Raw genomic sequence first — 15,032 nt, forward strand, 5'->3', positions numbered from 1 at the left:
AGCACAGCCGGGACAGCGGGTGTGGGTGAGATCCAGCTTGTCCTGTGCTGTGTTTGGGACTGAATGTGGGGTCACTGTGTGTGCCATGCTCTGACAGTGTCCCCCACTGCAGGGTGCAGTGCCAGAGGTGGGACAGGATTGTATTTGGGTTTCCCATAGACAAAGGAAGGAATGATTGTGGTGGTGTTCTCAGAGGGAAGAGATGAGAATCTTGACTTCATGTTTCAGAAGGTTGATTTATTGTTTTATGATATATATATTGTATTAAAAGAAAATTATGTATTAAAACTATACTAAAGGAATTGGCTTGAAGGCTTGAAAGGAATAATCAGAAAATCTTGTGACTGACCAGAGAGTCCGAGCCAGCTGGACTGTGATTGGCCATTAATTAGAAACAACCACATGAGACCAATCAAAGAGGCACCTGTTGCATTCCACAGCAGCAGATAATTATTGGTTTTCTTTTCCTCTGAGGCTTCTCAGCTTCTCAGGAGAAAAATCCTGGCAAAGCGATTTTTCAGAAAATATCATGGTGGCAAAGGATGAATTTGACTCTATGGTTTTAGAAAGCTAATTTATTATGATATGATATTATAGAATATTATACTAAACTATACTAAAGAATACAGAAAGGACACAGACAGAAGGTTAAAAAGATAATAATGAAAACTCGTGACTCTTTTCAGACTCTTGACACAGCGTGGCCTTTGAGTCAAAACACTCACACCAGAAATTTAATTAAACACCTACTTGTTGGTAAACAATCTCTAAACACATTCTAAAGGAGTAAAACGCAGGAGAAGCAAATCAGATAATTATTGTTTTCTTTTTTTTTTTTTCTGTGGCTTCTCAACTTCCCAGGAGAAAAATCCTGAGCAAAGGGATTTTTCCAAAAAAATGTGAATCCCACAGGATGGGCCACCTTGGGGTCACCTCTTTGGGATGCTCTGGAAGGGGCAGAGCTGTCTGTGGTCCGTGCCTGCCAGCCCTCCTTCTCCTGGGCTGCTCAGCACAGATTTGGCCCAGAAGGGAGGATTTGAGCAGTGACAGGGCTGGGGGACAGCTGCAGGAGTTGGGGACAAGCTGGTTTGCCTGGCAGGAGCCACGAGCCAAGGGAGTACGTGCAGAGCCAGCAGGGCTGCTCACAACGTGACTGCCTGGGGCTGGGGATGGGGGAGAGCTCAGGAGGAGCTGGGAGAGCTGCAGGGATGGGGATGGGGATGGGGATGGGGATGGGGATGGGGATGGGGATGGGGGAGAGCTGCAGGAGAAGCAGGGAGAGCTCAGGAGGAGCAGGGAGAGCTCAGGAGGAGCTGGGAGAGCTGCAGGGCTGGGGATGGGGATGGAGGAGAGCTGCAGGAGGAGCTGGGAGAGCTGCAGGGCTGGGGATGGGGATGGGGATGGGGGAGAGCTGCAGGAGAAGCAGGGAGAGCTCAGGAGGAGCAGGGAGAGCTCAGGAGGAGCTGGGAGAGCTGCAGGGCTGGGGATGGGGATGGAGGAGAGCTGCAGGAGGAGCAAGGAGAGCTGCAGGAGGAGCTGGGAGAGCTCAGGAGGAGCAGGGAGGGTTCAGGAGGAGCTGGGAGAGCTCAGGAGGAGCAGGGAGAGCTCAGGAGGAGCAGGGCTGGGCCGCTGTGGGGGCCCCCAAGGAAGGGGCTTCTGCTTTCTGCATCCTGTGTAATTGTTCCTGCTACTGTTGGAGGCAGAAGAAATGTAGAGGGGGAGGAACTAGGGGAAATCCCCCCCCCACTGAGGTTGCAGCAGGGATATTTTTGCTGCAAAAGATGTCCAAAACCAGCACCTGAGCCTGCACCTCCTGCCTGCCAGTACAGCCCAGTTCCTCAGACTGGCTGTGGCTGAGCAGCTGAGCTCTCCTGGGTGCAGAAAATGAGGGAATCACAAAACTGGAGAAGCTGGCTGGGTGCTGCTTCTGCTTTTTGTGGGAAAACCATTCTGAGCTCTGGCCACATGCTCCTTTCCTCCCCACCCTGGAGACACCACGGCATGGAGAGGCAGTTTGTGTGCTGGCTGCTTGTTATTCAAGGAGTAATTACTCATTGCTTGGGTTAGAAACCAGGATGGGCTCATGTCTGTGAGAACAGCAGCTGCCAAACCTTCTGCTGGGAAGGCAAAATGCACTTAAATAGTCCTTTTGCCCTGACTTTGAAGTCTGTTCTTCTATTCAGGGCTGTCTCAGGAAGGCTTCAAACGGCTGAGCAGCACAGCAAGTGTAATAAAGTTTTCTTTGGGGTCTGTTAAGGAGGTTTTCCTGGTTCCTAATGATGGGAAGGCCTGCCAGGCGCTGCCTCAGACTGTTTCCTGGCTGCACTCCAAGTACTCATCCACTGGATTTGTGTTTACTGATGCATTTTCTGGGGCATCAAGGCAACGTCTACTTGGAGGGAGCTTTTTTTTTTTTTCAGAGGAAGCATTTTTGCAGTCTCAGTGAGGACACAGACCCTCATGATTCATTTTCATGGCTTTTAGCATCCTGGGGATCAATTATGCTAACCACGAGCCATCCACTGAGTCAGGATTGTTGGCTCCATGTCCTGGATCAGTCCTGGGATCAGATTTTTGCCTGATTCCCTGTTCCTCTGCCAGCCTGGCTCTGTTACCAGCGCACTTGAGCTGCTTGCAAATGCCTGGTGATAGGAAAAAGTAAGAGCCTGAATGAGAGATGTGGGACTCCAGGGGCTCTCCAAAATGCGGTTTATTGTATACAAAATGCAGTTTATTCTATCCAAGAAGTTACAGCAGTCCAGGGTCGTGGGTGACACAGCTGTGCCTCCAGCTGTCAGCTCCAGCTGCAGGCAGGCCTGGAAACTCAGATCCCTCATTCTCCCTCATTCAGGATCATACTAATGGCACCCCACGTTGGGCGCCACTGTAAGAGCCTAAATGAGAGATGTGGGACTCCAGGGGCTCTTCAAAATGCAGTTTATTGTATCCAAAATGCAGTTTATTGTATACAAAATGGAGTTTATTCCATCCAAGAGGTTACAGCAGTCCAGGGTCGTGGGTGACAGAGCTGTGCCCACAGCTGTCAGCTCCAGCTGCAGGCAGGCCTGGAGACCCTTTGGTTTAGGTTACAGTGCATTATTTACTTTTCTTTTGGTTACAATGCATTATTTACTTTCCTTTGCTGAGCATCTCCATACAGCAGAACCAATCTATACCTTAACTATTATCTATAGCCTATCATAACTACTGTAATTACCATATTCATGTTACTGTTCTCCAATCACTAAAAGTCAGTACATTACAGTTTGAGCTAGAAGTTGTTTGTCAGTTTTCTTGCAGTAGAAAATTCTGAGACCTTTCTTCTACTTGCAACTTTGCTGCCTTGTTTGCATGTGCCGTCTTTCTGCTTGGTAAAAACATCTTGGCAGAGCATTTTTTCTGTTTTGCCCTTGGAGGACCTGACTGTGTCTCCTCAGAAAGGTGCTTGTGAGGGCTGCAGGTACCATGTGCTCCCTGGTGGGTGCTGGGCATCCCATCCTGTCTCACCTTCTCCCAGGAATCTGTGGAATTGTGCCTGGCTGAGGTGCAGGAGAAGCACCAGATGTTTTCCTCTTGTGCCTCGGCACAGCTGCACCACAAGCCTGGCTCTGGGTGCTCGGTTGGTCCAGCTTTTCCCATCCCTTGATGTCAAAGAAAAGATTAAACAGTAAAAGGATTGAGGGGAAAGGATTGGAGATTAAGTCATGGATCAGGATTTGTCATTAGAAGATGCTGACAGCAGCGTGGAGAGCGTGGTGTGACTACAGCAGGGTTTGTGCAGGTGGAGAGGAGCTGGTGTGGGGCAGGAGTGTCCAGCCCTGCAGCCCCAGTGCTGGGTGACCCCCAGATCCCTCCTGCAGCCAGATTCTGCTCCTTCACTGGGCACACCTTCCCATTCCCCTCCTCCCTGGGCCCTGCTGGCTCACATTTTGTGCTGCTGTCTCGTGCTGTGCATCCCTGAACTCTTCTCATTGATTTTTAACTCTGCCCAAGCGAGCAGTGGCTCCCTGTGGTGTGGCAGGAGGGAAGCTGAGCTGTGGATCCCCCATAAAATCCAACCCTAGAGCAGCTGTGAGGAGGGAACAGGAAGCCCTCTGGAGGGGAGTGCACTGCAGGTTGTCACAGACATCTTTTATGAAAAATCCTTTCCTTATGATTTTTCCTCCTGAGAAGCTGAGAGGCCTCAGGAACAAAATATAAACAATGGTTATCTGCTGCTGTGGAATGCAACAGGTGCATCTGTGATTGGTCTCATGTGGTTGTTTCTAATTAATGGCCAATCACAGTCAGCTGGCTCGGACAGAGAGTCCGAGATAGAGCCTTTGTTATCATTCTTTCTTTTTCTATTCTTAGCTAGCCTTCTGATGAAATCCTTTCTTCTATTCTTTTAGTATAGTATTAATGTAATATATATAATAAAATAATAAATCAAGCCTTCTGAAGCATGGAGTCAGATCCTCGTCTCTTCCCCAGTCCAAGACCCCCCCTGTGAACACGGTCACACGGGTCAGGGTTTAACCATCTCCTTTTCTCTTTCCAGAGCCAGCTGGCCATGGTGACCTGCTGCTAGGGGAAGCCCACTGGGACAGCTCGCCTGGGAAGCACCCCAAAGATGAGGCTCAGCCAGAGATTGGAGCCCCTACAGCCAGTTTGGATGCTAAAGGGGAAACTGAGCCTGACAGCTCACCCCTGATGCAGCCCTTGGGCTGCCAGGCTGACCCTGGGCACTCTGCTGGGGAGCCTGTGCCCCATGTGGGCACTGCCACCATGCCAGCAGGGGACACTGGCACGGGGCTGCTGGAGCTGAGGGCTGGTGCCCTGGGCCAGGAGCAGCTCGGGAAAGGGAAAACACCTTCACTCGGGAGGAAAACAGATGAAGCCACAGAGGAGACCCAGCTTGAGCAGCACGAGAGGAGTGTGAGCCCCTGCCAGCTGCAGAGCTCTGCCCCAGCAGCCCCACAATGCCTCCCCGACCCCGGTGAGCTGGGGGGGGACCCGGCTCTGGAGGCCCCAGGGCAGCTCCTGAAACCTGGGGCTGATTCTACAGAGGCCAAGGAGAGTGTGGAGGCCAAGCCAGCTTCACCCAGGAGGGGCAGCAGGATCCCAGCCAGCAAGGTGACACCCAGGAGACACAGAGAGTCCCCCAAGAGAGCAGCTGAGGATGCAGAGAGGGGTCCCACAGAGCCACCCCCAGCCCGGGGCTCCTCCCAGCTGGCTCCCAGCCTCAGCTCTCTCAGTGGCAGCTCAGCACTGCAAAATTCACCAGTTCTCCCCAAGGGCTCTTACCAGTTTGACCCCAGTAACTTTGACTCCATGGATCCATTCAAGCCCACCAAGACTCTTGCCAGCAGTGACCCTGACTCCTGCTCCACCGCAGACAACAGCCTCAATGAAATCCTGGAATCTCAGACCCTGGAGCTGCAGGACGAGGCCCTGAAAGGCAGAGACTCCCCCAAGAAGCCCAAGTCACGCCTGATAACGTGAGTGCCAGTGTGTCAGAGCTGGGGCTGCAGCTTCCCCCTGTGCTCCCCATGGGCAGGCAGAGCTGCAGTGGTGGTGGTGATGGAGGAGATGGAGGTGGTGATGGTGGAGATGGAGAGGTGATGGAGGTGGTGATGATGGAGGTGGTGATGGTGGTGGTGATGGAGGAGTTGGAGGAGATGATGGAGGAGTTGATGGAGGAGGTGATGGTGGTGATGATGGTGGTGGTGATGGAGGAGGTGATGGTGGTGGTGGTGATGGTAATGGTGATGGACACATTGATGATGGAGATGGAGAGGTGATGATGGTGGTGGTGATGGAGGAGTTGGAGGAAGTGATGATGGTGGTGATGGAGGTGGTGATGGAGGAGGTGATGATGGTAATGGTGATGGACACATTGATGATGGAGATGGAGGTGGTGATGGTGGTGCTCCTGCCCTCATGGTGCTCCTGCCCTGGTGGTGCTCCTGCCCTCATGGTGCTCCTGCCCTGGTGCCTCCTGAGCCAGCCCCAGATCCTCCTGTGCACCTCAGGTTCTGCTGCTGGCTCAGTTTTACCCCCTGTGCCTGTCAGAACCACTGTGGGAGCAGAGGGACAGGAGTTCTGGAGCAGTGCCAGTGTCCTGAGTCCCAAGGGAAGGCTGGATTGGGAGCTGCTCACAGGGTCACCACTTGGAAACCCTTTGGGGGTCCAGCTGGTGGCTCAGGGTGTAGATGTGGTGTCAGAGGAACCCTCAGGGGAGGCTGGAGCTGATGTGTTTGCTGGACTTGTGCAGGACCAAACACACCCTGGTGGATGCAGGTGTGATTGGTCAAATTAGCTGAGACATTTTGTGAGCTGCCACCAAGTTTCTGTTTCATGTCAGAGGAAGAGAACAGGTTGGACAGGCAGTCTCTCACTCTGCTGTCGGATTCTCCAGTGAGAAAATTAGATGGTTTTAAAAACCTCACAGGCAAAAATCAGGCTGTGTTGGATGGTTTTGTCCAGGAATACTTTACAGAGAGTAGATAAAAAAGAGCTGGTGTTCCCATGTGTGGCTGTGGGTGAGCAGAGCCTGTGGGGAGGGGAAGCAGCCGGGAATTCTCTCTCTCTGTCACCTTGGAGCAGCACAGGCAGCAGGGAACTGCCCTGGCAGCGAGGTTTGGGTTTGAAATTCACCCCACATCAGGGCATTGCCCTGGCAGTGAGGTTTGTGTGTGGATCTCACCCACATCAGGCATTGCCCTGGCAGTGAGGTTCGTTTGGATCTCAACCCGCTGCTGTGGGCAGCACAGGCAGGATCAGTGTCCCGTGTGTGTGTGTGCCTTCCCAAAATCTGAGCTAGGCAGCTCCCTGTGCTTCTCAGAGCAGAGTTAACATCCAGGTCTTTTCACACACTCTTCTTCTCTCCATCTGTCTGTCTCTCTCCCTGTCCGTGCTTTGGTGCATCAGGACTACTGAGCAAGTGAAATTTCTCTGTTTTCTGTTGTAAGTACTCTCTCCTGTATTCCTTTTCTTCTCCTTCGCTGTTTTTGTCCTCTCTCTGGGTGTGTGCTGCCCCACTGGTCTCCATGGCATGCTGGCTCCTTCTGCCCTTTGACTTGTGCTCTCTGCTGTCTGGTTTGTGTGGTGGGGTCCCCAGGGTGGCCTGGCCTGGTGTGAGGGAGAAGAGGAGAGCTGGGCTGAGCTGGGCTGAGCTGCACTGGAGGCACACACCCGTGCTTGTCCTCGCAGCATGCCGCCTTGCAGCATCTTCTGATGGTGGACAAATGTTCAAAACCTTCAGCTCATGGAAGGGCAGGAGGTTTTGGTGCGATCCAGAGCTGTTATCTTGGTGCTGGGAGGGAGCTCAAACCAGCTGCCAGATACCTGGCACAGGAGAGGCTGCAGAAAAGAGGAAGGTGAGGACATGAGGGGGGAGCTCAAACCAGCTGCCAGGTGATGGGACAGCCCTGGCACAGGAGAGGCTGCAGAAAAGGAGGACATGACAAGTTTGTCATGTGGCAGGGCATGAGGGAGAAAACCAGTCCTGAGGGATTCTTCTGTGTGAGCCAGGTGTGCATGGCAGCGTGCAGAGCCAGCTCCGTGTGCCCCACGTTGCTCCTCGTGCTCTGCTGGGCTGGGTGGGCTGGGCACTGCCAGGGGCTGGGGGCAGCTCCATGGACCCGGGAGCAGCTCCATGAGCCCGGGAGCAGCTCCATGGACCCGGGAGCAGCTCCGTGGACCCGGGAGCAGCTCCATGAGCCCGGGAGCAGCTCCATGGACCCGGGAGCAGCTCCGTGGACCCGGGAGCAGCTCCGTGGACCCGGGAGCAGCTCCGTGAACCCGGGAGCAGCTCCATGAACCCGGGAGCAGCTCCATGGACCCGGGAGCAGCTCTGTGGACCCAGGAGCAGCTCCGTGGACCCGGGAGCAGCTCCGTGGACCCGGGAGCAGCTCCGTGGACCCGGGAGCAGCTCTGTGGACCCAGGAGCAGCTCCATGGACCTGGGAGCAGCTCCCTGCAGTGCTGCTGGAGCCCTTGCCTGTGCCTGGAGGCTGGGATCCCTCCCCAGGGATCACACGAGCTGTTCCAGCTCAGCAAGCATCTCCTGGGGGGTCAGACATGGCCGTGAGGCTGGGAGGTCCCTGAGTGTGGGGTGTGAGGTGGTGAGATGCAGGAGAAGAGCTCCTGCTGTTCCCACTGGGGCCGTGGGGATGCGGCCGTGCCTGCAGCCCTGCACAGATGGATGGGTGTCTTCAGGAACATGGCATGGAGTTCCAGGGACAGCCTCCTCCCTGAAGGGCAAGGAGACCACCTGCAAGACCTCCTTGGGCTAAAGATGCCACCTGAGGGGCTCGTCTCCTCGGGGCAGCGTTCGTGCCACACAGAGCATTTGTTCGAGCCACAGTGCCTTGCCTGACCCACCTGGGAGATGTGGCTGCTGTGGAGAAGCCCCAGACAAACTTCCAGCTGCAGGGAGAGGCCGTGAGACAGCCTGGACATGGTTCTTCCTGCAGAAAGTCGACTTGCACCAAAGCCTGGGGTGCCGTGGCGCTGGGCACGCAGGGCGAGGGCGCAGCGAGGGAGATCCTTCTGTGCCAGCTCCTTGGCAGTGCCTCTCTCCCCATCAGCCTCTTGGGGTCCTTGCTCTGCTCCTTGCCTTCCTCAGGAATAAACACCTCACAGACAAACCCAACTTCTGTGTAGTTGTGTCTTTTGTTTGCCTGTTCCTTCTGTCCCTCCCAGAAGCCGCTGTGCCTCGGTGTTCCCTGGTGAGTGGGGTGCTGGCACGCCGTGGGTGCAAGGCTGGTGCTGGGACTGCCTCCCCCTGCTTGGGCTGTCTGGCACTCACCCCACACCCCCCTCGCTGCCCCTGAACCCCCCTGAGCTGCTGCTCCTCTCTCCTGCAGGAGTGGATGCAAGGTGAAGCAGCACGAGGCACAGCAGCCCCTGGTCCTGGACATCAGTGCTCAGGTAGGGGGGCTGAGACCCCAGAACTGGGCACAGGGGGCTGGGGAGGGCTGGGCTGGCTGAGCTTCAGGCTGGCATCTTCCCTCTGGGCAGTTCCTGATGGGAAAATCCCTGTTGGGGAAGATGGAACAGGAAAGCCTTATAAATATGATTGTCTGGCAAAAGATTTTGGGAATATAGAAACTATAAGGGAGATTGAGATGAAAGCAAGCTTTGAGATCCCTCAGTTACTGAACAACTGGAAAACAATGGTGTGGCTGGCTGAAGGTGATCCCCTTTTGATGGAACAACACCCTCTGCTTGCAGACAGCTCCAAGGGTCAGAGCAGCCCCTACAGCTTGGCAGGAGGGGCCCAAAGAGGAGTTTTTAGGGTTTAAAATGTAACACAGGATGGTAATGTAATGATTCTTATAGGCTGTATGGAAATGCTGTAGGATTTGTATCTTGTACTAGATTGGTTAGTGAGAATGAGAATATTCAACACAGAAGCAGATTTATTGTATTGGAACGGGAACCTTGCTCTCTTACCCCTTTTCCTCTCTCACCCTCTCATCTTCTCTCCCCCTCTCTTCTCTCAGCCTGCTCTGAGCTGTGCCTGGCAGCTCCCAGCAGGGCCCTGCACTTGGCCCTTTGCAATAAACCCCAAATTCCACCACCTGGCTGCAGAGATCTCTCGTCTCCGTCCATCCTGACCATCCTACAGGAAGGGAGGCAGGAGCAGCTCACCTGTGGATTTGAATCCTTCCACGCTTTCTGTGCAGTATCAGCAGCTCACCTGGTGGGCCGATCCCTGCAGATCTTGCCTAACTGCGTGTTTTGGTCCTGCAGGATGAAGGAGTGTTGATCTCAGAGATCCCAGACATTACAAACAGGGATGGACGTGCCACTGATGAGGAGAAGTTGGCCTCCACCACCTCCACGCAGAAACCAGCGGGGCTGGAGAAGAAGGCCGAGGCAGAAGATGACCTGGAGTACTTTGAGTGCTCCAACGTGCCTGTGTCCTCAGGGAAGCACAGACCAGAGGCAGGTGAGGAGCACCCTGCTTGCCTTCAGCCCTGGCAATGTGCTGTGGGAGCCTCTGGCAAGGAATTGGTGCTGCAGCCTCATCAGAGCTTATTTGCACTGACAGGGCTAAAGGCTGCTGCAGCTTCTCATGGAGCCTCCCATTGCCTTCCTGCACTGTTTCCAGCATGGAAAACCATGGTTCAGGCTGTGTTTATTTGGATTTTGTGTACAGAGCTCTCTCCCCACGATGCTGCAGGGGGATGTGGCTCAGACACGAGGTTGCCCCCACCAGTGCTCACTGCTGAGCAGAGCAATTGTCCCTTCAGAGCATCCTGGCCTGCAGGGTCCCTGCTTAGAGCAGAGCTGCCAGGACCTGGTGTCCTGGCACAGGGCTGTGCTTGATGGAGATCTCAGTAATGCCCACACAGCCCCAGTTATTGCTCCTGGTGGAATTCTGCTCTCAGTTTCCCACGTAATTAGCCTCTCTGCCCAAGCCATTACAAAATAATTAAAAGCCAGGCAACATGACATTTAATCAATAGCCAAGCCCTAGGTGCAAGCAGGAGAAATCACCACGGGGGGGTTGCAGCCTCCCCTCTGCAGGAACCCATTAATCATTTCTCCATGGCGCTGCCAGCTCCATGGAGAATGGTCCTTTGTCCTCAGGGGAGGAAAACCTGACAGTCAGGGGAGAGGCTGGAGGGTTTATTTATTGCTGCTGCTCTCAGAGGCCGGGCAGGTGCAGGGGCTGGGTGCTCTCTGCAGGGATGGGGTGCGAGCTGCGAGTGCAGCTGCTGGCGCTGGGATAACTGGAGGGAAGCATGAGAAGTGTGCAGTGTCCCAGTTCCTGCTTCCTCTCGAAGCTGAGCTCTCTAAACACACTGTTAGCACCTGAATTGTGCCTGCAGGTGTGAGAGTGTGGCCCATAAATCACCCCTCGTGCTACATGAGGCAGCACCTGCAGGTCGGGGTGTCCCTCCAGCAAGGCAGGGTGGCCTGTGAGGCAGGGTATCCCCAGATTGGGGTGTCCCTCCTGTGAGCAGGGTGTCCCCAGCTCAGGGTGTCCTATGAGCAGGGTGTCCCCAGGTCGGGGTGTCCTGTGAGCAGGGTGTCCCCAGATTAGGGTGTCCCTCCTGTGAGCAGGGTGTCCCCAGGTGGGTGTCCTATGAGCAGGGTGTCCCCAGGTCGGGGTGTCCTGTGAGCAGGGTGTCCCCAGATTGGGGTGTCCTATGAGCAGGGTGTCCCCAGATTGGGGTGTCCTGTGAGCAGGGTGTCCCCAGGTTGGGGTGGCCTGTGAGGGTGTCCCCGATCGGGTGTCTATGAGCAGGGTGTCCCCAGGTCGGGGTGTCCTGTGAGCAGGGTGTCCCCAGGTTGGGGTGGCCTGTGAGCAGGGTGTCCCCAGATTGGGGTGTCCTATGAGCAGGGTGTCCCCAGGTTGGGGTGGCCTGTGAGCAGGGTGTCCCCAGATTGGGGTGTCCTATGAGCAGGGTGTCCCCAGATTGGGGTGGCCTGTGAGCAGGGTGTCCCCAGGTTGGGGTGGCCTGTGAGCAGGGTGTCCCCAGCTCAGGGTGTCCCTCCTGTGAGACAGAGTGTCCTGTGAGACAGATGTCCCCCAGCTTGGGGTGTCCCCACCTTGCAGATGGAGGAGATGTTTTTTATCTCCTCTGCTGTTACAAGCAGCCGGGGCTGTGTGTCAGGTCCTTTGGAGGGTGTTGGCACTGGCTGGCACGGGCTGGTGCTGGGGCTGAGCCTTGTCCCCAGTTTGTCCCAGTGGCTGCAGCACTGGTGCACAGGCAGGGCACAGCAGTGGGGCTTTGGGAGAGGAAGGCAGGGGACGATGGGGGTACAACCCCCCAGGCCTTGTAGAGACACCCAGAATGGCACCAGGAGGGTGCCAGGATCTCTGGGTGAGCATCTCCCATGCCAGAGCTCTCCTGGACACCTGCAGCATCTGGGATGAGGGGTGCTGGTGCTCTGGGGTGGTCTGAGCAGCTGCTGAGGTGCAGAATGTCCTGTCCCAGCCTGGGGACATGGGCACAGCTGAGCTGCCACCACATGGTGGGACGTGGGCACAGGCTGAACTGCCGCCACATGGTGGGACATGGCACAGCTGAACTGCCACCACATGGTGGGACATGGCACAGCTGAACTGCCACCACATGGTGCTCCCAGCCTGGGGACATGGGCACAGCTGAGCTGCCACCACATGGTGGGACATGGGCACAGCTGAACTGCCACCACATGGTGGGACATGGCACAGCTGAACTGCCACCACATGGTGCTCCCAGCCCTGGGGACATGGGCACAGCTGAACTGCCACCAGAGGGGAGTGTTGGTTCCCGCTCCAGGAGTGCTGGAAGGATGGCAGGGTGCACCTTGTGGCACCTGGGGACAGGGTTTAATGGTGACCTTGCTGGGGACTCCGTGGGCTTAGAGAGCTTTTCCAACCTAAAGGATTCCAGCAAGGAGCTGGGGGCAAAGACGCCTTTGGGAGGGGAAGCTCAGGGGATGGGGAGGCTCAGAGGGACCCTGCTCTGTCTCAGAAAATCTGTGTGTGCCCCAAGGTGCTGTTTCCAAATCAATTAAAGGTTGTGTTTCGTTGTTTTTAGGTTTTGAAAAGGAGCTCTGCAAGCAGATGGAAAAGGGAGGCCCTGGCATCTTCCCCGTGAGTGCCTCTCGCTTTCTCCTTTCTGAAATGAGTTTCTCTGGGAGGTAAAATTCCTGACAAGCCCACGCAGGGACTTGATAAAAATAGCAGAGATTTCCCAGCAGGCCTGGAGGAGCCTGGCAGAGACAGATCCAGCCTGGGTGGGCGAGGGGAGGGGGAGGCAGGGACGGAGGGAGGGAGGGGACAGGCAGGACAGTGCTGGGGACAGGCAGGGAGGGGACAGGAGCAGTGCTGGGGACAGACAGGAGCAGTGCTGGGGACAGGGATGAGCACTGTTTGGGACAGGGATGAGCAGTGCTGGGACAGGAGCAGTGCAGAGCCAGGGCTGCACTAGGAGTGGCTGAAGGGCAGGGAGGGCAGAGCAGACTGTAGGGAGCTGGTTTTGTCTCACATGGAGTGCCCAGAGCTGGCTCTGGTGGCCCCTTGGTGCTGGTGGCACCCTCAGGGCCCTGCCCTCTGACAGCAGAGGTGGGGAGAGCACAGGAGCCCTGCTCTGCAGCCACACTGCCCCTGGCAGCACCACAGTGCTGGGACAGCCCTGCCATGGCCCCAGGAGCCCCAAGGGACACCCTGTGCCAGCCCCAGCCAAAGCTGCTTGAGCTGACAAGCAGATGACAATGGGATTAGCACCATCAGCAAAAGCAACCCCCGGGAGACAGATTTAGCTGTGCTGAGCCCCGCAAGGACATGGGGCAAAGTGAGCTTTAATTTGGTGCCCAGGAGGGCCTGGCAGGCTCTGGTCCTGCAGGCAGGCTGCTGTCACCCCACAGGAGCTCAGGTGTGCACCAGCTCTTGGGAGATACCATGGGAGGCTGAACCTCCTCAGTGCTGGGGTGCCTGGCCCCAAACCTGCCCCAGGGCTGGCTCCCACCTCTGCCATGGCCACAGCAGAGCTGAGGAGGGCTCGGGCAGCTCGAGCTGAGCAGCTGAAGCACCAGGGGGAGGAGAGGGGAGGCGAGAAGTGCTGCAGTGCTCTGGTTTCCAGCCTGTGAGGAGCAGGCTGCCTCCTTCCTGCCAGCACTTCTCTATTTCTGGCAGCCCCTTCTCAGGGAGATGCTGCACGGCTGTCACTGCTCTGGGTGGGGAAAGGAGGGGCAGGCAGTGCCAACTGAGCCTTGTCCCCAGTTTGTCCCAGTGGCTGCAGCGTGTAGCCGTGATATTTTCTGAAAAATCTTTTCCTTACGATTTTTTCCTCCTGAGAAGCTGAGAGGCCTCAGGAACAAAATGTAAACATTGATTATCTGCTGCTGTGGAATGCAACAGGTGGATCTGTGATTGGTCTCATGTGGTTGTTTCTAATTAATGGCCAATCACAGCCCAGCTGGCTCAGACAGCGGGCCGAGCCACAAACCTTTGTTATCATTTAATTCTTTTTCCATTCTTAGCCAGCCTTCTGATGAGATCCTTTCTTCTATTCTTTTAGTATAGTTTAATATAATATATATCATAAAATAATAAATCAAGCCTTCTGAAACATGGAGTCAGATCCTCATCTCTTCCCTCATCCTCAGGCCCCTGTGAGCACGGTCACAGCAGCACTGGTGCACAGGCAGGGCACAGGAGTGGGGCAGAGGGAGAGGAAGGCAGGGGACAATGGGGGTACAACCCCCCCAGGCCTTGTAGGGGCACCCAGAATGGCACCAGGAGGGTGCCAGGATCTCTGTGTGAGCATCTCCCATTTCAGAGCTCTCCTGCAGCACCAGGGATGAGTGCGGCTGTCCCTTGCACCCCTGCTCTGCAGAGGGGTGAATCCTGCTTCCCCCACAGCCTCCTTGGGCATTTGGGTGAGCAGCAAGGCCCAGGAGATGTCCCTGCAGCTGCCAGCATCCATCTGAACTGCACTGCTGTCCCCTCCAGGCTGGGAGGGACTGGAGACAGACAGACAGACAGACAGACAGACAGACCGACCCAGAGCCTTGCAGACCATCCCTGCCTGTGGCTCACAGCCAGCAGAGACCCTCCAGGCTGGGGATGTTTTTAAAGCAGCCATGGGATAAAGGAAGTTGGATGTGCTTGGGGCTGGGTCTTTTCCTTCTGAAATGTCCCTTAGTGGGTGTCCCTTTTGGGGTGTCCCTTTTGGGGTCTCCCTTTTGGGATGTTGCCTCCCTGGGCAGCTCATGGCTCCTTTTGCCTGCTCCTGGCACCTCCCAGCAGCTCTGCCAGGGCTCAGATGCAGGCTCTGGGCTCTGTGTGTGCAGAAAGGGAAAATGCAGATGCTGATAAAACAGGGGGCGGGGGTGGGTGAAAAGAGCCCCTTCCCCAACATCTCCTCCCTGGGTAATTCCCCCAGGACAATCCCGGGCTGTGCTCCATGGACAAGTGCCCCAGCGTGAGCAGCAGTGAGAGTCCCCTGGCTGGCATCTGCCTCAGCGAGTCTGAGAAGGCAGCTGTGCTCACACTCATCAGAGAGGAGGTAAAGCCCTGGTCCTGGGACTGTCCCTTGTGTC

The 15,032-nt window shown here is 55.7% G+C and overlaps 1 protein-coding gene across 3 annotated transcripts in view; it reads left to right on the top strand.

Annotated features, from left to right (window-relative positions):
* The window catches only part of TACC1 (transforming acidic coiled-coil containing protein 1), a 36,507-nt gene that overhangs the window by 15,414 nt on the left and 6,061 nt on the right, over positions 1 to 15,032 (top strand). For all 3 annotated transcript variants that reach the window (XM_030964309.1, XM_030964308.1, XM_030964307.1), the window contains 5 exons: positions 4,541 to 5,480; positions 8,852 to 8,915; positions 9,741 to 9,939; positions 12,527 to 12,582; positions 14,876 to 14,998. In XM_030964309.1, coding sequence (XP_030820169.1) covers positions 4,693 to 5,480; positions 8,852 to 8,915; positions 9,741 to 9,939; positions 12,527 to 12,582; positions 14,876 to 14,998 — 1,230 coding nt within the window. In that variant the 5' untranslated portion in view covers positions 4,541 to 4,692. The remainder of the gene's footprint in view (positions 1 to 4,540; positions 5,481 to 8,851; positions 8,916 to 9,740; positions 9,940 to 12,526; positions 12,583 to 14,875; positions 14,999 to 15,032) is intronic.

Source organism: Camarhynchus parvulus, chromosome 22 (assembly GCF_901933205.1).
Source record: "Camarhynchus parvulus chromosome 22, STF_HiC, whole genome shotgun sequence".
In the NCBI taxonomy this organism is placed as follows: Eukaryota; Metazoa; Chordata; class Aves; order Passeriformes; family Thraupidae; genus Camarhynchus; species Camarhynchus parvulus.